The following is a 19412-nucleotide window of genomic DNA, read 5'->3' as shown; positions in this document are numbered from 1 at the left end:
AAGCTGAAGAAGGAAGAAAGGACTTTACAGGGATAGGCACCTAACAGCGGTGAAGCAGGCCGGGTTAGGCGGCGTACTGCGGCAGAATAGTGGGTCCAACGGAGCCGGATCTCGGTAACTGCTCCGGCGAAGCCGGAGATATCAATCCGGGCTCTAGCCCGTGACATCACCCCCCCGCTCCCCTCCGGCGGCGCGCCCGCGGCGCTAAGGCTGGGTCTCCATCGTGCTCCATCGCAGAGCCATAACGGCGTTCGTAAGCCTCCATTGCTTCTGTCCCCTGGAGCGTCTCGACAGGCTCCCAGGTCCTCTCTGTATATCCTTCCCACTTAACCAGAACTTCGCGGCGTCGCCCGCGCCCTCGACGCTTCCAGGTAGCAGCGTCGATACTCTCTACACTCCAGGTCTCTTCGCCTTCATCGTCTATAATTGGTGGCGGCTGCTCGTCATCTAACGTTTGACCAGGTAAGGGGTCGTTACCTGCGCGCTTCAGGATATCCACATGGAAGCGTGGGTATATGGCTGCTGGTACATCAAGCTCTACCACGTATGGTGAGATGACTTTCGTAACTGTGTACTTGTGGTGTAACCAATCCAGTTTCTTGCAAGGCCTAGGGGATCTGTAATGCCCCATGTGAAGCCAGACTTTGTCGCCTACTTCTAGTCTCTCTGTAGGCTGGCGCTTCCTATTAGCCAGCTCCTCGTAGCGTTGCTGTGTTGAGGCGAGGGTCGATTGGGCCATATCCATCACATCTTGAAGCCTTGTTACCAACTTGCGGGCTTGGCCCTCACGGGTGCCTTCAGAGCTTGCTGGGTCTGCTTCCTTGACCTTAATAGGCTCTGGGTTGTATCCATGCTCTAGGAAGAAGCTACTCATCCCAATAGCGCTATTATCGCGGCTACAAAGCGCTAGCTGAGCTGCTGGAAGGTTACATGCCCAGTCCTTCTGTGAGTAGGTGACGTAGTTACGTAGGTAGGCCTGGATCTCCTGGTTCATCCTCTCTGGGCCTCCATCAGTCTGCGGGTGGTAGGCAGTGCTAAGCCGCTGCTCTATTCCTAACAGCTTACAGAACTGCCGCCAAAAGCGGCTTGTCCAGTTACTTCCCCTATCGCTCACAATCGATGTAGGGACGCCGTGGAAGCGGAAGTGGCAGCTCAGGAATCGTTCAGCGCAGGCTTCGGCTTCCATACTTTGCATAGCTTCGAGGGTTACGCCTTTACCTAGCCGGTCGATAATTACCCAAAGGAACCTCTCGTTCTTATCTGTAGGGGGTAGATCTGTGATGAAATCCATAGCAAGATCGCTCCGTATACGCTGTGGTATCGGCAGTGGCTTTAGGAGTCCCTTGCGGCGTTCTCTCCAGATATGACTTCGCCCACAACCATCGCAGTTACGGCAGAAACGCCGTACTAACTGCGACTGGCCAGGCCAGTAGAAGCGTCTGCTGACTAGCGCGAGGGTATTATCTCTACCAGGGTGGCCACTAAGCACTGAGTCGTGGATACTTTGGACGATACGAGTACGTAGCGTGTTCGCCTCCCTATCCAGGTCTTCGCTACCTGGTACCCAGATCCGATCTCTGAATAGCAGTCGGTTACCGTTATCGATCTCGCACTCAGCAATCTGAACCTTTAGCTTGAGGCTAGGTGGGAAGCTTCTTTCTCGTTGTTTCACAGCAGTATAGGCCCGCTGGTAGACTTCGTCTCCTGCTTGGGTCTGATCCCAGAGCTGCTGTAGTTCTTTATCGTCGGTAAATACAAGCATCGCTGGTGCTACCTCTACACGTCGTGTACGCGTTGAGGGAAGGGCTACTTCGGGAAGAAGCTGGAGAATCCGGCCTTGTTCGCGCTCGTCTTCTAGGGACGTAGGTACGTCTTGTTCACGTCTAGAGAGTGCGTCTGGCACTACCGCTTCGCTTCCTGGGCGGTACTGTATCTCAAAGTTATACTGAGATAGCTCCTCTGCCCATCGGCTTTGTCGTTCCGTGAGCTTCTGTTTCTGCATAAAGTACTTGAGGTTCCTATGGTCGGATAGGATCTTAAAGCTCTCAACGCTCTGTAGCTCTGCCCTCCATTCTCGCAGGCAGCTCATAATAGCTAACATCTCCTTATCGTGGATTGGGTAGTTGAACTGGGCGGCATTCAGCCGCTGCGAGTGGTATGCTACTGCGTGACGTCTTCCGTGCTCGTCTTCTTGCGATAGTACTCCCCCAAGAGCGAAGCCTGAGCAGTCAGCCTCAACGTAGGTTGTAAGCTCAGGGTCTAGTTGGTGTAAGACAGGCTTTGCTGCAAAGATCCTTTTTAGCTCTTGGAATGCTGCTTCTTGTTCCTCACCCCAGCAGAATGGGGCACCCTTCTTCGTAAGGGCTATAAGGGGCCCAGCGATGTTTGAGTACGCTGGGATAAAGATCCGGTAGTAGTTTGCAAATCCTAAAAAGCTCCGGACTCCTTTAACTGTCTTTGGCGCAGCCCATTCCTTAATTGCTCTTAATTTCTCAGGGTCGCAGGAGATGCCTATACCAGCTGTAACAATAAACCCAAGATACTTAACGGTCTTCACAGAAAACGCGCACTTATGCGGGTCCAGCCGGAGGCCAGCATCAGCTAACTTGCGGAGGACTAGCCGGACCTTCGCTTCGTGGTCCTTTTGTGACCCATTTGAGTAGATCAGTACGTCGTCCATATACGCCGTCGCAAAGTCGTCAAGGTATTCTCGAAGTACGCCATTAATATACCGCTGGAACGTGGCGGGGGCTCCTGTGAGGCCAAAGGGGACGACTAGCCACTCGAATAGTCCATATCTGGTCCGAAATGCTGTCTTATGCTCCTCCCCTTCTGCAATTCTAATCTTATGGAACGCTGCTACTACGTCCAGTTTCGTAAACCACCTTGCAGCGCTAATAGTCCGTAGTGTTTCCCGAATCAAGGGGAGGGGGTATCGGTCGCGCTTAGTGAGTTCGTTGAGGGCGCGGTAGTCAACACAAAAGCGTATCCCTCCTCCTGGTTTCCGTACGAACAGTACTGGGGCTGATGCTTCGGAGCTGCTAGCGCGGATGAAGCCCTTGTCTAGTAGGTCTCGCAGGGTCTTCCGGAGGACGAGGAGCTCTTCTCGTGACATCCCATAGAGCGGGCCCCATGGTAGTACAGCCTCGTTGCCCTTACTGTCCTGCTTGATAGGGATCTCGTGGTCGACCCCGGGGCGATGTGGTGGGAGGTTAGCAGCCTCATCGGGTTGGAATAGCTCGCGAAATTCAGCTAGAACAGCTGGCGGAAGGAGAGCCTTAAGGTCTGCTTTCTCTGTCTTCTTCGCGAGGGCTTTCTGTATGTCTGCCAGGCTAATAGCCCGCACTTCATATGCTGCAGTTTCTCCAGTTTGTCGTTGCGCCCTCTTGTAGAGCGTTGTAAAGGGGGCTCCTGGGAGGAGTCGAGCAGTTCTAATCTGGCGTATTCGTTCTGGCTCTTCCTCGCCTTTCAGTCGTAAGTCTACACCACCTCTCCTATGACGTATCTGTTGCGCAGAAGCGTCATATACGACGCAGTTCCGTTCCATCCACGGTTTCCCAAGGAAGAGGTCATCCCCAAGACCGCGGACAGTATACGCAAAGATCTTCTCATCATAGCCACATAGCTCTAGGTTAAAGACAACTACACCTGTCGCTTTCGTGGCGCCTGTAGCGTCGCTGAAGCTGCCTAGTATCCGCTCTGAGCGGTCTACTATTGGTAGGCGCAGCCTGCGGGCGAGGTCATGGTCGACAAGGGCGTATAGGTCGCACCCAGTGTCTACCAGGGCGTCTGCTTGAGTGCCCTTATGTATGCGGGCAGTGATCACTGCTGATTTGCTGCTCATGCGATGCTTGAACTGCTTCCATTCGATGATATCACTAGGCTTTGCCTCCAACGCCCGACTTTGCGTTGGAGTTACTCTTTTCCCGAGCTCTCTTCAGCCTCAGAGCTTCCCAGCTCCTCTGTGGCACTATCGTTGCTGCTCTCTTCTGACTTCTTGGCTTTCTTGACCTTCTTGATCTTCTTTGGCCCTGGACGCTTTGGCTTAGTGCACCGTGTAGCGATATGGCCGATGTTGTTACAGTTATAGCAACGCCGACTATCCTTCTGCGGTTGTTCACTACCCTCGGACTCAGACGAGGAGGAGTAGCGTCTGCGGCGCTGCGGTTCCGGAGCTCCCTTCTTGTTCCTCGCGCGGCTTACGCCAGTCATCACCACATCACCATCGTTGTCGTGGTGCCTGCTTGCTTCGGGGGCTCTAGGGTAGTACGAGCTGCTTCTGCGCGTTGTAGCTGGAAGCCTCTCCAGCCTTGCGGCTACGTCTTGTACCCGCATGAGCCATCCATGGTAGTTATCGACCGGAAGGTCGACAGTAACGAGGGCTCGTTGGAGCCGCGTACTAAGTGCTCCCTCGAGGAGGGTTATCTTCGCCTGGTCTGCCCAACTAGCCCCCCCAGCTTCTGACAATACTCTCTCGTATCGGGGAAGAAAGGAGGCGAGGGATTGGTCGTCCCGCTGACGGATCGTTCGCAGCGTAGCAGCTGCGCGGGAGGCAGCACTTGGGTCCTTGTACGTACGGTCCAAGTACCTCATGAACTCAGAGGGGTCTCGCTCGCCCCCGGGGCCTCCGGCGGCGTAGAAAGTAGCAACAACTTGCTGAGGGTCAACGTCGAGTCGTGAGTTGATATAGTACCAAACCTCGGCGTTACCCCCCATAAGTCCTGCATCTAGGGTTGTCTTATCGCGCATTTGCTGAGACCACGCTGGGTAGTCTTTGCGCCTTCCCGTGAACTTCGGGGGATTCGGTAGGGGCTTTCTCCGCCCTTCGGCTACCATTACTGTATCGTCACTCGGAGCCTGTATAGTCGTATCGGCTGTGGACGGGGTCGGTACGCTACTCGTAAGCGGCGTAGGGGTTGCTCTATCCGGTGACATAAGCCCATTCAGAGCTGTCAAGAGCTGCGTCATCTGGGCCGTCTGCTGGGCCATTTGGTCCTGAAGAGGACGTATGCTTGCGTTAACCGCTTCGTTGATCCGGCGGTCAATCTCGGCGTTCATCGCGTCGTTTGCGCTACCCTCTGGCGAATCCATCGTGTCGCTCTCGTGAGGTTTCGCGTAGCGTCTTCTATTGTTGAGCTTAGAATATGTAAGGGGCTGGCCCCTAGGCTTGTTCAACGTAGAGGTGCCGTCGATTGACTATTCTAAGCTGAAGAAGGAAGAAAGGACTTTACAGGGATAGGCACCTAACAGCGGTGAAGCAGGCCGGGTTAGGCGGCGTACTGCGGCAGAATAGTGGGTCCAACGGAGCCGGATCTCGGTAACTGCTCCGGCGAAGCCGGAGATATCAATCCGGGCTCTAGCCCGTGACAATCTCGAGACATACGTCCGACACTCCGACTGCGCTCCGCAAAGATTGGTTCGGGCCCTAAAATCCCTACGGATTATCGAAATGATCGTTCGATTGTAGAAGTGTCGAGCATCTGGATTCGCCATGTTGGAGTTCTTGGTGTCGTCACGTAGGAAATGAGCCTTCGAAGCCATCATGGAACAAGGATCACGACTAGCACCAGTACCCAGCGTCTTAGTGTGCCCAGCCATTCCGTGTGCAGGGCATGTGTCTCGATGCCCGCAACTCCGTCCGCGAGATAAGACCAGTTGTCCCCAACCCTTATGCTAAGATTGGGGGAAATGCGTCGGTTAGCTATGAAGCCCATTCCAATTGGGGCGGTTGGCTCTCAGCTGCATCGTTCTGCAACCCCTGAACAAATGGGTAGGAGAATCACCGTGGCCGCACGGGAAGATGCGACACATTGCTACGGACCATATTCATTTCTGAAGACGGACACTCCCATGAAGACTCTGTCTTGTTCCCACACAGGCCACCAAAGCTCTCCCGCCCGATCCTGCTTATTTCTGGAAGGCAGCCACTGTTCTTCCGGTCGCTGGTATGGCCAATTAGTGACATCCTCTCTTTGCAATTGTGGTGGTTTTCCGGAAATCTCATTGCCAGAAGTTGGCGTGAAGAGAACTGTGGCCTGACTTGAATCGCTCTAGTAGTGTTATGGTGGCACTTGCTTGCTTCGAGTTGATAATCGCAGCACTCTGTGGCCCTGATCGGCCAATGTCCGCCTGCCCATGCCAGCAGACTGTCAGTCCGCGAGCGTCGACCACCTCTTGAGCTGCCCCTGACGCTGCAGTTACCCCTCCCCGACATCTGCCAGCTTGTCTCAGCAGCGTCTGTCCCCGTCCAGGAGGAAGCATGTCGCGTCCACCAGTCAGCGGCCAGCAGCCCCACGCGAGCCCCTTTCCGAACGCACCAGAACGCCCGCGTCCCTCCAATCGGCAGGTGCGAGCTGCTCGTGGACTGACTCGGCACGAGGGGCGCGACCCAAGCCAAGCCTGGTACCGGGTTGGGCGGAGCGCTGCCGGTACTCGTCCTGAAATGTGCCCCGGCGACGATCAAAGGCTCATTGGTCACGATACGCTAGAGATTTCGATTTGTCTAGGGCCTCCTGTTGGGGGGTTGAGTCGGCCTCCCCTCTAACGACGCGTTGTGCCGATGTAGAGCAGAAGGGTCGGCCATAGAGTGCGTGTGCCGATTGTTGGCCCTCAACCACAGCAGCAGGTCCCACCAGAGCGGCCACCGCAGCTGGACAAGTGTCCGGACGCCGCCAGAAGACCGCCACAGAGACTGGCGCACAACCATCTTGGGTGGTCCCTCTTCCAATCAGGAGGACTAGCATCCTGGAAAGATAACTTGTTATATTCAATTCACTATCATTATCAAAGAATCCCGGTTGCAAATAACGGCAGTAGGCCTCACACTCCGCAGGCGTCACGTTAGAGCCGTGAAAAACGTACTTAATAATATGCACGAGGTGCCGCAGCGTGATAGACACAGTACCCTAAGCAGAACACGAAACCCTGTTTCCGTGACCCCTGAGCGCCAGCCGTCAATACGTTCGCCCGCGCGCCTCTTCCTGAAGGCACCAAGATTCACCGACTGGCAGCGCCGGCCAAATGGCAACCCAGAAACCAAGTCCACCGTATGCGACGAAGCCCTTGATTTGCAGAACACAAGGTCAGGGTGCAAATGTGCACATTTGCACTTTTCACATCTCGTCGCCTGCTCAGCTCCACACATTGCGGTCCCGCCGTTTCGACCGAGAAGGCGCTGTCTTCTCTTTCTCGAATTGTAAGAACATGACGGTGTATTCAAAGTCACACAGGCGTATTGTCTCTACATTTCTTGTCAGTTGTCGGACTCAGTCAACGAAGAACATGCTGTCACCGTCTAATCATGTTTTCCCAGGGGATCGGCGCGGACGATTTGCATTCGTGGTAAAGCTCATCGCCCCGGTACTCAGAGTACGTGACGCACGGCTGGCAGCGCTGCTGGGTCTTGGTGTAAACGACGCATCAACAGGACCCTGTTCTAATTATCCCGGCTACGCCTAAGAACCAAGTCTCCATCCTGCGTTTGGGTACTACAGCCTCAAGATTCCTCCTAGCCACCAATAGCCGTATCTTAAATCATGACGGTATGTCTGATCTATCAGTCTTTGGCTACTGTTTCTGAATCGCACATACATAACCATTTATCCACCGCTAAGGCCTCACTTTGAGTGATTTTCTTCTGGGCGTCGAAGATTTTCAGAGCTTACCTTCCCGATGGTTTCGAGGCAAGAACATCCTCAAGTCGACTATGTTCTCCCATGCAATACTCCAATGAGTCAGCTCAAGTTACTCAGAAGTTTCGGGGAACTTACCAAGTCACTGCTTTGTTTTTCTGCAGTTGAGGACAGCGGTCAGAGCAAAATATTTGCGTGTCGACCCAAACGGAGACCACTTTCCTATGTCGACATTCTTTAGGTTCAGATTGGCTTCCCACGCACGAACATGAGAAAGTAATGTACTTTATGCAGTCGCAATGAAACTCAAGCTGGCTTATTGCACACATAATGGGCGGACGAGATATGGACAGCAAGGCTAATGTGAGAGTCACTGCGAACGGCCCTCTTCTAGTTATGAGTAAAAAACCACGGTTTGTCTTTGGGTATATCTAGACGTAATTCGGAAGTTTAAAAACCGAGCACGAGCTAGTTACTTACCTTGCAGAGTATCGACTCCTTGTGAGTCCAGGTATGCACCCATCGTCATCGTACGGGGTTACGGGGCGGCATTCTATGTGGTGTGCTACGGCGATATTACCCCCTTGTCGATCCGAATGCAGCTATGAAGAGGGTGTGGGGTGGTATGATCCGGCCAGGGGTCGGGAGCAGATGTCCGCCATCTTCCAACAGACAAGATTACACTGCCGTTGAATCAGCAAGGAGCTATTGTCTGGAAACTTGGCAATATCGTGAGTGGCTGCGCCTTGGATTTCTGATTGCAATGTGGGGACTGGTGGGAGCTGACGGACGTACCACAGTACTGCGTGAAGCCGGCCGATTGAGGGCCGACCCTGTCTAAAGGGTGGCTTTAGCAAGCCAATGGCAGACATGGTTGAAGGCGCCACTGCATAGGGGCTGCTGGGTAGGCGAGGGAGGTAATCCCTTTTCGGCGGAGCTGTGGAATTCCATAGCTCCACCCAGGATGATCCAGGGCCTGCAGGGGTTGCTCGTACGAGCATGGATACGTTCTGTACGTATTGAGCTAGTGGCGCACATCACCCACGCTACGGAGTCTGCAGTAGCGATTCTCACACCCTCCCACCCTCTCACTATTCCCACTCTCTCCTACGCGGTACATATGGTACCTCCCCTTCTCCTATCTAGCCGAGCTCTGGAATTCCAGAGCTCGGCGCAAACCTTAAGCGAGCAGCCCTCCTTCGCGCAGCTTCATATAAATCCACACCCAGCGCCTCAGCCCAGAGGATGACACGTCTTCATCTCGACCAGCTTCAGCCCCTGCACCCCTGCACATAGTCCCATCCATAAAGTGGGGCTCTGGAATTCCACAGCTCGGCTTCAAGAGGTAAAGCGCTCGCCACGCCGTCTCTATCATCTCCTTTCCTGCATCATCCCGCATCATCCACCCAAGTAAGCACCACTCATGGCGGTCATTCTGGCGCAGCAACTACAGACCGTACTGGAAAATGACGCCTGGCAAGAGGACGACAAAGCGCAGCGAAGGGTATTTTCCTCTTCCGACTAAATGTCACCCTCCTTACCATCGGCAGGTGGCGGATCTCATCAGCGATGTGATCTGTGCCCTTCCCAGTCCCGTAGCAGACAAAGTCAGGGGCAAGATCTGTACGCACTGCAAGTTTGGAACGGCGTCAGAATCTCCTTACGCGCATCCATGTGACGACCAGAGGGCGGCACTTGGATGGGAAGACATACTAGGCCGACAACAGGAGTGGATCAACTCACCAAAACGCTTCTTCGACAAGCCGAAGCCCCTCAATGTCGTCAGATACCTGAAAGCATGGAGCACGAAAGGAAAGTACGGTCTATTGGCCGCAATCAAGTTTAGACTCATCGCAGGAGAGCTCCACCGGTGTCGGACATCGTGGGGTCCCCGCGCCAGCAAGTTCCGCAAGGCCCTGCACGAAGCGGCTCGCTTTCACACAGAAGCTGGCATTGAAGAAAAGGACGTGAGCGAATGGAACGCGTATGGCAGAACATCGGTATATCTCTCACAGAACTTCGAGCCGGGCATGATCATCGCGCTTGCTGAAACGCTCGATTCGACGTTGGTTCCCTGCTCCGCCAGCTAGCCGAGAAGTCGCTGACTCTGCACAGATACCAAAAGGTGCCAACGGGCCCCAAGGCTAGAGAAACTGAACTGTTTCAGAAAGCTTGTAGCAAATCAGTCCAAGACAAAGCTCGACGTTTCGCCCAACTTGAGACCGCATTAATAGCATACTTGTCAGAAATATGTCAACCGCTCAAGGTGAGCAACAGCAACACTAAAGTGTCACCGAAGAGGCATCGGTTAACATTGGCGCAGTCGGTCTCAGACCATGATGTAGAACTGACCTCTATGGTATCAACTCGAGTGACGGGATGCATCGCCTCCGACTGCATGTCGGTTGAGGCCCCCGCGCGCCGAGAAATCCCCTCCCTAAGGCACCAGTACTTTGGCGTGCCTCTACCAGAGACTGGGTCCGACCACGCTGCGTCTCTGCGACCAGCCTGTGTCGCAGACTGTTTTGCAAGCGAGGCCATCTGCCCAGCCCCGCAGTACACATCTACAAACATTGAGATGCTCCTCTCTAGCTCGCAGCCATTCGCTCACCATGCCGCGATGGGCCTGGATGGCGATGGAGGCCAAAGCCTATCCAACCATCACCGCATCACCTGCCACCCGTTACCAGCCTCTTCCTTCATGCACAGCCAGTCCATCGAAGGCAGTGCGTCGCTCACGACCAATCCAACACGGTTCCAGACGCCATCTTCCGTTGAACCTCCTTCTCCCGCAAGCTGTGCGCCTGTCCTATTTACAGATATGAACATGAGCGTAGTATGGAGCTAAAGGTCTCTGGAACTCGTCCTCAGGATGTATAATGTAACTAGACGCGCGCAATATCGTAACAGAGTTGTAGGAAGGTCACAGAACAGCTTGCTCTCCACCCACTCGGCCCGTAAATTTGTATAACACTGCCCACCTTGATATTCATCGACGTTTCGATCTGTTCGTGGCCGGCCTCATTCCTAGATAGTATGTCCACGTTCACTGCTCCGCTGTGTGGCGTGTCTATGAGGAAGATGATGGCCACTTTGCCTGGCGGGACCCACTGACATCCGAACCGGAGTTCGAGTAGTGAGGGCATATATCGACCCGACTCTCGTGGCGACCGAAAGCCAGACCGCGCCAGCTTTGCTTTGATGCAGTGGCCGATGTCGTTCGACTCACGACCATCATTCGCAGCGAGGTAGTCTATGGCTGTCTTGTCGTCAAAACCAAGATACCGCCGCACCATCCCGGCGTGTTCCTCCAGCCACTCGAAACCGTATATTTGCGTCGTGCTATCGCTATGGGGCGGTTGCCCGTCCGGAACAAGGGTCTTTTTGAACTCCTCCGCAAGGCCTTGTAGGCCCGCTCTTGTGTACACGATGTCGTGTGTTCGAATCACGCCGTTGCGCTCGGGGCTCGAGACCGTCGGCCGTTCCATCGATTGAGAGACAAAAAGGTGTAAAAGTCGAAGGTTCGAGTAGTGTCAGTGTCATATTGGGGGAAGCTCTCTGCCGTACAGCCTTCACAGACGTTTTCTGTGAGGATGTGGGGGGTAGGCGGGCCTACGGATGATAGTAGCGCCGTGCCGTCGCATGCATGCCAATCGGCCCCATGAAATCCGTAACCACTGCAGACCTGACGACCTCACAGCAGATGACCGCTGAACGTGGTGGTTGCGGCCGATCAGCAACACACACCTACACGACTAGCAATACCGCGGAGTTTGTCCGACTATCGAGTTGAGAGCCTGCGCGGATACTCCAGACAGCAAGCCACGGCCAGCAAGTTGTCAACTACCTCTGTTGCGAGCATGGAATAACTGGGCGAGATGCGGCGGACTTTCCGGAACAGCTTCAAGCACCAGCAGAGCGACGGTCGCAGTCGTTTTCCGAGACAAGACCAACCTGCCAGTCGGCACGTGACGGATTCAAAAGGCCTCCGCAACTGCTTGCGACCGATGACGTGGTTCGGCCGCATGGCCATACACGAGTCTCGCGCATCGTCGGATACAGGCCTAGGCAAGCGACTTGTGGTTGAGGTATGGATAAGCTGTTGTTAAAATTGACGCGGTCGCTTCAACGTGGTGGGACAGCCAGTCGGGACGATACGAGTAACACGGTTTAAAGAGTGGCAGAACAGGACCTGCGTGTTGGGTTTACGTCGAATCGCATCAGCGCTATGGCATTATCGGGATGAGAGAGGAAGGCAGCCAGCCGTGCCTCTTGCGTGGCGGCCGTGGCGAACTGATCACCAACATAGCTCCGGCCACCCAGCTGTCATCGCCAGGCCCAATTGCCATGAGCCGTGGGCTCGTCACCAGGATGGAGCGCACCCTGATACAGCTGATTGGCACAACATGGCGACAAAACGAAAACGCGGATTAAAGGCTTCATACGTTTCACAGACTTCACAGACTTCACAGACTTCACAGACTTCACATCCTCATAGTTGTTTTCAAGCCGTATCGGCCGAGGCCGTAGACAACCATATATTGCAACCCAAATAGCTTCAAGCGTCGCCATCACCGTCGCCTACGTGCAGAAGCCACGACATATGCTGAGACGTCAGCTAGCATGTCAGGTTCCCCAAACACAACAATCACGATCTTCCCTTCTCCGCGCTCGATCCACTCGACTCCGGCTCCGGGTCAGACTGTGTGAACGGGTCAGTAGGCAAGCCACCTATTGGGGATTCAAGTACGGTCAGCTACCTGCACGATGTCCATGCCCATCTCCTCGAACTTCTCACGTGTAATCGTCCGTGGCCAAGCATCACTTTCGCTTGTTGCAGCGTCATTTCTGGTGCTTCCTGACTCGGGCATGGCGGGGACCTGGGCTGTAAGGCGGACTGAAGGTCGATCAATGGGTGACGGTATCGATATCAGAGAGAAAAAAGGTTACGATATTTCCACTTCGTATACGGGTTGTGGAGGTTCTGGGCTGGGGCTGAGAGACGGACGCGAAGTACTGGAGCCAGGAGAAGCTTGACAAGGCGATGACAGGCACGACGTTTTATAGTCGGCCATCCAGCAGAGTCCCATACTGAGGCTGGCTTCTGGCTGTTGAAAGCGAGAGCTGGCAAGGCATGGGGCGGTCAATAACTCCTCTCGTTCGCCTTCGCAAACCTCTCCTGAGCCCTCGCCAGCGCATGCATGGTGGCCTGCTCGGCTGCATCAAGCACTCCGGCCTGCACAATGTTGGACCCGCGGGGTGCTGGTTTGCATCGCGGACGTTGTTGCTTTATTGCGCATCTTCGCCATGTCTCCGGGGCGCCAGCATCTCGTACCGTCCAGGGTCGCAACAGGCTGACTTGGGCGTTCCAGGGCCGGTATGGCCGTTGGGTATGCCGTTACATGCAGCCGGCTGGGACAAGTAGAAGGGAGGGTCAGATCGATGCGAAAAGGGGAAGCAATACTATGTAATGATCAGACGCCTTGCATGTACTAGCCAGGTAGGGGATCTCGGGCAAAGTGAAGGTGTCAACGAGTTTTCCACGGTCAGTGATGACCCGTGGGCACCTGAAGGAACGTTGACATGATTCACAGCCCTCTGTGTATTCAGATGTCTCTGGCGAAGCCGGCGATCCACACCTTTGCGGCGTGCGAAACCCCAGTCAATAGATAGATAAAGCCTTATCATCACGTCTAATTCATGGCGGCTGTGCGTCAATCCATGTTTCCATGTTCTTGGCTCTCAAGTAGGCCGATAATGCGGCCAGACAACCATGAGGTGAAAAAACCGACCTAAGTCTTGACCGATGACAGCAGGAGTACACGCTGTGCCTGTCAGTGTTGTGGTCTTTCAATGTTGCTGGTGGGTGACCTAACCACCTCGCAGGCCTATCACAATACATACCCATTTCGTAGAGTCACCCCTGCTCACATCCACTTCTCTGCGCAGAAGGAGAGACGGGTAGCCAGAGCAGTTGAGTGGGTATGTGGCATTTGTCTGCATCCCTCAGACGCGCGGAGTCGAGTGGATGCGTACCTGTACGCAGGCCTCATGTTCATTGGATAACGTCGCTCATTTGCATCCATTTCTCTGCGCAAAGCGGATGGGTACCTGTGCACAGGCCTAGCAGACAGCATGTTCATTGGATGACGTGTTGCTCATTCGTATCCGCCTCTCTGCGCAGAAGACAAGTCGGGCAAGCCGGAACAGCTGAGTGGGTAGGTGGCATTTTGTCTGAATCCACCTCTCTGCGCGGAGATGGACGCGCGGAGTCGAGTGGTCGTGTTGGCTCGCGAAAACTTTGCTCATTGATTCCAAGGCATTACGCTTGACGCTGTCACTTGCGTTTAGCGAAGATCAAACTCGTGTCACACTCTGAAATTTCCGGAATCGCTTTAATGTTTCCCCGGCCCCCGCTTCGCAAATGTTCACTGAGACGGGTAAGTCGTCGGATACCTGACGCACCTCATGCACACTATCCGTTTCTCCCTCGCGAATGATTACGTTGCGAACGCGAACGCGCCCAACGGCCCACTGATTGCTGCCCATCTGCAGGGCAGTAACCGGAAAGTTGCCTTCGAGGTTTTGCCTGTCAGCTCTCCTCGCCTCCTACACTTCACATGAACTTCGGAATCTACAATCGGCATCATTACAGCTCAATTTCGACCGAAGAAAACCAGAATTTGTCGCAGCACGTCGCAGCCGATGGCGGTACGTTCGTTAGAACTTTTCAGCCACTGATGCTAATCGTTCTTGAGGATGCAACTAGCGATCCGAGCTCCGAGCTCCGAGAAGACGATTGGGATCGAGCGAGAGAAGCTGGTCCACGGGCATACAACAACGGAGAAACACTATTATGGAAAAGTTCTAAAGTCTCATTCAAAAGGTCTACGGATGACCAGTCGAAATGGAAGCCTATGCGAGAGACTGGCCAATACGCTTTGCCGGCAGGCATCACCGTGTATATTAGTGGCGGGGAAGTGAAGATACTCTAGATCACATTTCAGCGTTGGGAGCTGACCACAGGCTCTGATAAATCGTGGATAATGCTACCGCATCCATTTGAATGGTCAGATGACAGTTGCTTTCAGCGGATTCGCCAACCATCATCGACAAGCAGTCTGTGAACATTCTTCCTTCCATAATCTCGTCTGCGCGTTGTTGGCTGTTCTGGATGCCTGAACTTATCATATTCCCCATCATCCGTTGGACGGGCCCTGTATCGACCCGTTTCAATCGAAAGCTGCCAAAAATTTCAATGACTGGGCCATGTTCCAGGACGATTGTTCGTCTGTTGCCCTCCTCCCTGATGTGGACGTCGAATAGCTTGTCGGAGATACGCGCTACTTCCCGTGCTTTCACTTCAATCACCATGCAGGTGAGTTTAGGGTCAGGCGGGAAGAAGAGCTTGATGGACGCCTTGCTACCCGTCTTTGAAATTGCATCACATATGTAACGGGTGAACACGAAGGGCAGCGTTCGAGCCTCAGGATTCTCGTAATCAGGTCTGCCAAAGTCGTCAACTTGCGAGTGGAGGGTTGTTACGTCTTGGTCAGCGCTGGAAAACATCGGGACGGCAGACACGGCCCCGAGTGTTTCGGTCTCGACTATTGTGAATTGCGTCGGTGGCGTTTGCTGCGGATGATCTTGCCGAAGGCGTTTTGGGGATGAGGCTTCGACGTCGGGCCGCGGACAATGAATGGCTACAAGTCGCTCTGGCAACGTCAGACTAGATTCCTAAGGTAAACAAAGGGCCACGTACTTTTGCGATCCTTAGCTCGAAATGAATTCTCAAGTGTGTGATCCCGGAGGGCAACGATCGTGGAGTCCACGTTGATTTTGCCTATCTCCGTGATGACCAGCGACAGCTCGCTGTCCGATAGATTGTCTAGTTTTCCAGCAATCCAGGTGCGCTCGAGTGAGACGATATGAAACAAAAACCACTGCCAAAGGCCGGCTTCTAGGAACTTCTTCGAAGCGCGTCCTTGCTGTCGTTCCAAGTTTGCGTCGAAATTTTTGGGTGCTTTCGTTGAACAGTGCTGTTCGGTGAGACAAGATTGGAACGCGCGGATGATTTCGTTAACTTCGTTGCTGGACATTCAGAATATGATGAGAAACTAGCCATGGATTGTCGGTTGCACCAGATAAGGGTTGGGATGGAGGTGGTAGGTATTGGGAGCAGGAGACGTGGAAACTTGTATCCAGCACATTCAGGAGCCCTTGTAGACAATTATGTGGGTCTCGGATTGCACTCGTCGTTGAGAACGGATACAGTCCGTACTTGTGTACTTCCAATGAAGCCCTGCTTAACTGCATAAGCTAGGCCTGAATCTTTCGAGAAAGTGGCTGTATGGTTTCGTGTGTGCGAGATAATTGAACCGTGATCGGTCTGAGTGGCAGGGGTTTATACCGATGTGGCCAAGGGCGGCGCGGCCGTACTATGCACCGAGAGGGCCGGGGACCCTGGCTCGTCTCGCCCCTCTGAAGTTGTTGACAGCTGGGAGTACACAGTCACGTGCGAAACACCACATCTAGAGTGTACTTACGTACCCTCTACCAATCTTTAACCTACGTTCACGAGATTACAGCCAACGGGCCTTTACAAAGGGCTCGCGACATTGCGCCTTTACACAGAACGAGGGGCTTGCGCCATCGTCCGCAACTTGTCGCGCTCAATTCCCGGGAAAGTGAGAAAGCAAGCCGTTGGCGGAGACGACGAATACCACGCTACATAAGAGGTGCAAGACGGAACTCGGCCCCGGGTCAATGCCGGCCCGAATCCCGTCTTTACGTAAGGGATCGGCCACACCACTTTGTAGCCAGGCGCGCCCAGCGCTCGTAGCTAGACTAATCAAGCCACTTCACGCAAGAGGCAACACCCGGACAATATCAAGAATATCAAGTACAACAATCCCATGGACGCGCATGCCGTCAACTTCATCACTGTCGTTGACAGGCTCATGAAGGCGATGCAGAAGCGGACCGATTCCGAAGAGATTGAGAAATCGACGCCTGCTATCAAAGCTGAGCCACCCCAAGATCCGCGCCAATCTGAAGGAAGAGCATCACAAAAAAGAATTGGCAGGGGTAGAAGAAGTGGTCGCCCTAACTGCAGGCATCGCGATCGCATCTCATCGGCGGGATACTGGGGTTGGTCATCGCAGCAGACAATCTTTGCGTACGCCTCAGGATGTGCACTAGGGCAACGGCCGCACGTCTTGGGCCCATATCCGTACCGTACATCGTCTTAGGTCTAGCGCGTCGTAGGAACTGCTGCTGTGGTTGACGCCAGGCTGGAGTATTGCATGCAGGAATTGCAATGCAAGTGGGTGCTATCGAAATGGGCATGTAGTACATCCACCGCAAATGTAAGATCACGTGCAGAGCGGAAGCCCAGGGGCGCCTCAAGACTGGGACCAATGCTGCTTGCTGGTGCAGCGGGCAGGTCTTCGCCGTGTTGACCTCTTTCTGGTGGGACCCAGTAACACCACCGTATGTTGTTGGAAGAAGCAAGTCTTCCTGAGATGGCTCTGGAAACCCCTTTAAGAGGCGGATGGCTGCCAGCGGGAGGCCTACGCGACCCTACTTTCAGGATTGATTATTGCAACGATGGCCTTTGATGTCGGACAAGGCAGCTACTTGCCAGCCGTTGAGGCGCCGTGGTTTGGGGGCCTCAGGCTGCTTTCTCCCGATGCGTTCAGGCAGTTGGATACTCGAGCGACGTCCTCTCTGTACGACATTGTGCCTATGGACCAGCGCTGCCGCAAGTGCAAGTCACTTGGCAAGTAATACAAGCCAATCGGCCAAGTTGACGCTATCGCTACTACTCAAGTGAGCAAATCCATACCCCTCGCTTGAATTGTTTAACTTGATGTCTTATATATAAATAGCTGGCTGATAGGAGGTCGTAGATCAGCTGTAGCCCCACTTATTCAAGTATACCCAGCCACAGGGGCATATATGAGAGCATACGTGAGAGCATACGAGAGGGGGGGCGGAGAGCTTCCTTCTAAGGTTCTCCTAGGGGGCGTATATAAGGGTAGGGCTTCTGAATAGCTTCAAAAATTGCCTAATTAGGTGATACTATATTACGTAAGAATTGACTTGACAGACTTGCAAGTTAGCCAATAATCAAAGCCTAGGGGGGGAGGACACCAAGTTGACAAGTATGGGGGTCAAAATTGACTTGATTGCACTTGCGGCAGCGCTGCTATGGACCCTATCTACACCAAAGGTTATAAGTGCTGATGATACACTTCGAGGATGTCTTGGTCGTCACGTCTTCGTTGGTGAAGGTCGCTAGCAAGTTGATGGCTTCCTGACGTTTGCTGCCGTCCAGGGCAGAAGTGCATCGTCAATACCAGCATCGATCACAGTTGATTATCACCGGGGTATTCTTGATCATCTTGATACGCAATCCAGAAGATGTCCTGGAACTCTCTTAGCCGTGAACAGATTCCCATTGCAGGCATCCTCAGTATATCTAACATAGATCAAATGCTCGCACTCCGATGTCTCATTCGACTGCGAGACCGCCGACAAGGTCGTAACGCAGCAGTTCGCACTGACATCAACATGGTAGCTCCTGTGGAGCAGAAGCCCGGCCATTGGATTCAGCGCACAAGACCATCGCGAGAAGCGGCGCTTGGAAATTGCCTACCGAAGACGAAAATAGCGATGACGTGCCACGCGGCACTTGACTCGATAGATACTGAGTTGCCTTGCAATGTGAACCCGTCTTCTAGGCTGTCAAGATTTCCACTGTCGGAGGGCAGTTAGTATTCGACCAATTGCTTCATCAAGGGTATTTCCGACATCCAACGTTCGCTAGGAATTGTCTGAGACGTTACAGAGCTCACAAACCATAGCTGACTGCGTTCTCTTGACCGAACGATGCGCAAGTCAGACCACTCGAGGTAGCAGGCGCGAGTTCATCATGAATCGCCCTCCGTTATCATGTGCCAGTGGTATTCGCCGATGAAGCGACAACTTTCCGTCCGTCTTTGTGCCAGTTCGCTTAGCGCATCTGTAACGCTGATAGGCCGTATCTGACTTTCGAGAGATGGCTTTTGGTCAATCGTGGCAACCTTGCGGGCCATCCGTGACTCCGACGGCCTGGGCGGTTTTACCCGTATCCGCTCATCCCCCAGGCTCGAGATCTTCGATGCGTCAATTCATCTATCAGGCTGATATCGTGCCCACCACTTCATCCCCGCCTTTTTGGCCTTTCTTATCGCCAAAGGAAGCGCCTTGCCCTACTTTTCGATCAGGTTGACTCGGTTCTTAAGGGGAGATGCGGCTAATGGTGGTCGATTATGTTCAATTTCCACCCGAATCTATCATATGGTGTTATGTCCGTTCTAGTGGACCGGCATTTTGCTGATGCTGCTAGCTGGTGTTGTCACGACTGGCCGCACGTTTCTGTATCTGTGGGAATACTGCCGAGCTCACCGCCCAGGCCATGTACGGCAGAATTTGACCAGGAAGAAGGCAAGAATCTCTCCAGCCCTTAACGCCCATATGAGGGCCCTCTTACCGCTGTACTGCCACCCAATACCACTGCGACCCAGGACGAAGTCATGTTGATCGCAACTGCCCTGTACCAAAAGTATGCCCACCTCTTCAGCAAGCCCAAGCTTAGGTGCCATCAGCATTGAGGATGTGTCTGGGCTCATCATGGACTGGTGAATGTTATGACAATGCGGGAAATCCAGTGCATTACGGCGTAGAGTGTCCAGAGCTGGGCCTTTTGTGTGCTTAGATAAGTCTTGGCTGGTCCTC

At 53.8% G+C, this 19412-nt stretch overlaps 5 protein-coding genes across 5 annotated transcripts; 2 read left to right on the top strand and 3 right to left on the bottom strand.

The window, feature by feature from the left end:
- Window positions 1-166: 166 nt before the first annotated feature.
- On the bottom strand, window positions 167-5091 carry CGGC5_v017003 (Transposon Tf2-6 polyprotein; the record flags this gene model as incomplete). Its single annotated transcript, XM_032027423.2, has 2 exons — window positions 167-3878; window positions 3920-5091. The coding sequence occupies 2 exons, from the start codon at window positions 5089-5091 to the stop codon at window positions 167-169; spliced, it is 4884 nt and encodes a 1627-aa protein (XP_031876226.2).
- Window positions 5092-7221: 2130 nt separating this feature from the next.
- On the bottom strand, window positions 7222-8160 carry CGGC5_v017002 (uncharacterized protein; the record flags this gene model as incomplete). The annotated part of the gene is made up of 7 exons (XM_066153685.1): window positions 7222-7240; window positions 7292-7395; window positions 7571-7608; window positions 7665-7723; window positions 7770-7853; window positions 8006-8018; window positions 8112-8160. The coding sequence occupies 7 exons, from the start codon at window positions 8158-8160 to the stop codon at window positions 7222-7224; spliced, it is 366 nt and encodes a 121-aa protein (XP_066006774.1).
- Window positions 8161-9097: 937 nt separating this feature from the next.
- On the top strand, window positions 9098-10479 carry CGGC5_v017001 (uncharacterized protein; the record flags this gene model as incomplete). The annotated part of the gene is made up of 4 exons (XM_066153684.1): window positions 9098-9135; window positions 9199-9696; window positions 9747-9897; window positions 9955-10479. The coding sequence occupies 4 exons, from the start codon at window positions 9098-9100 to the stop codon at window positions 10477-10479; spliced, it is 1212 nt and encodes a 403-aa protein (XP_066006775.1).
- A 1159-nt stretch (window positions 10480-11638) lies between these two features.
- CGGC5_v017000 (uncharacterized protein) lies at window positions 11639-12065 on the top strand (the record flags this gene model as incomplete). Its single annotated transcript, XM_066153683.1, has 2 exons — window positions 11639-11719; window positions 11808-12065. 2 exons carry the CDS (start codon window positions 11639-11641, stop codon window positions 12063-12065), a joined length of 339 nt encoding a protein of 112 aa, XP_066006885.1.
- A 2562-nt stretch (window positions 12066-14627) lies between these two features.
- Window positions 14628-15730, bottom strand: CGGC5_v016999 (uncharacterized protein; the record flags this gene model as incomplete). Its single annotated transcript, XM_032027426.1, has 2 exons — window positions 14628-15346; window positions 15394-15730. The coding sequence occupies 2 exons, from the start codon at window positions 15728-15730 to the stop codon at window positions 14628-14630; spliced, it is 1056 nt and encodes a 351-aa protein (XP_031876223.1).
- Between the last annotated feature and the right edge of the window lie 3682 nt (window positions 15731-19412).

The sequence above is a fragment of the Colletotrichum fructicola genome (genome assembly GCF_000319635.2).
Source record: "Colletotrichum fructicola Nara gc5 chromosome Unknown KSG_Nara_v1_contig11, whole genome shotgun sequence".
Lineage (NCBI taxonomy): Eukaryota > Fungi > Ascomycota > Sordariomycetes > Glomerellales > Glomerellaceae > Colletotrichum > Colletotrichum fructicola.
The sequence above is the reverse complement of the archived record's forward strand: the minus strand, read 5'-3'. Positions and strand labels throughout refer to the sequence as shown.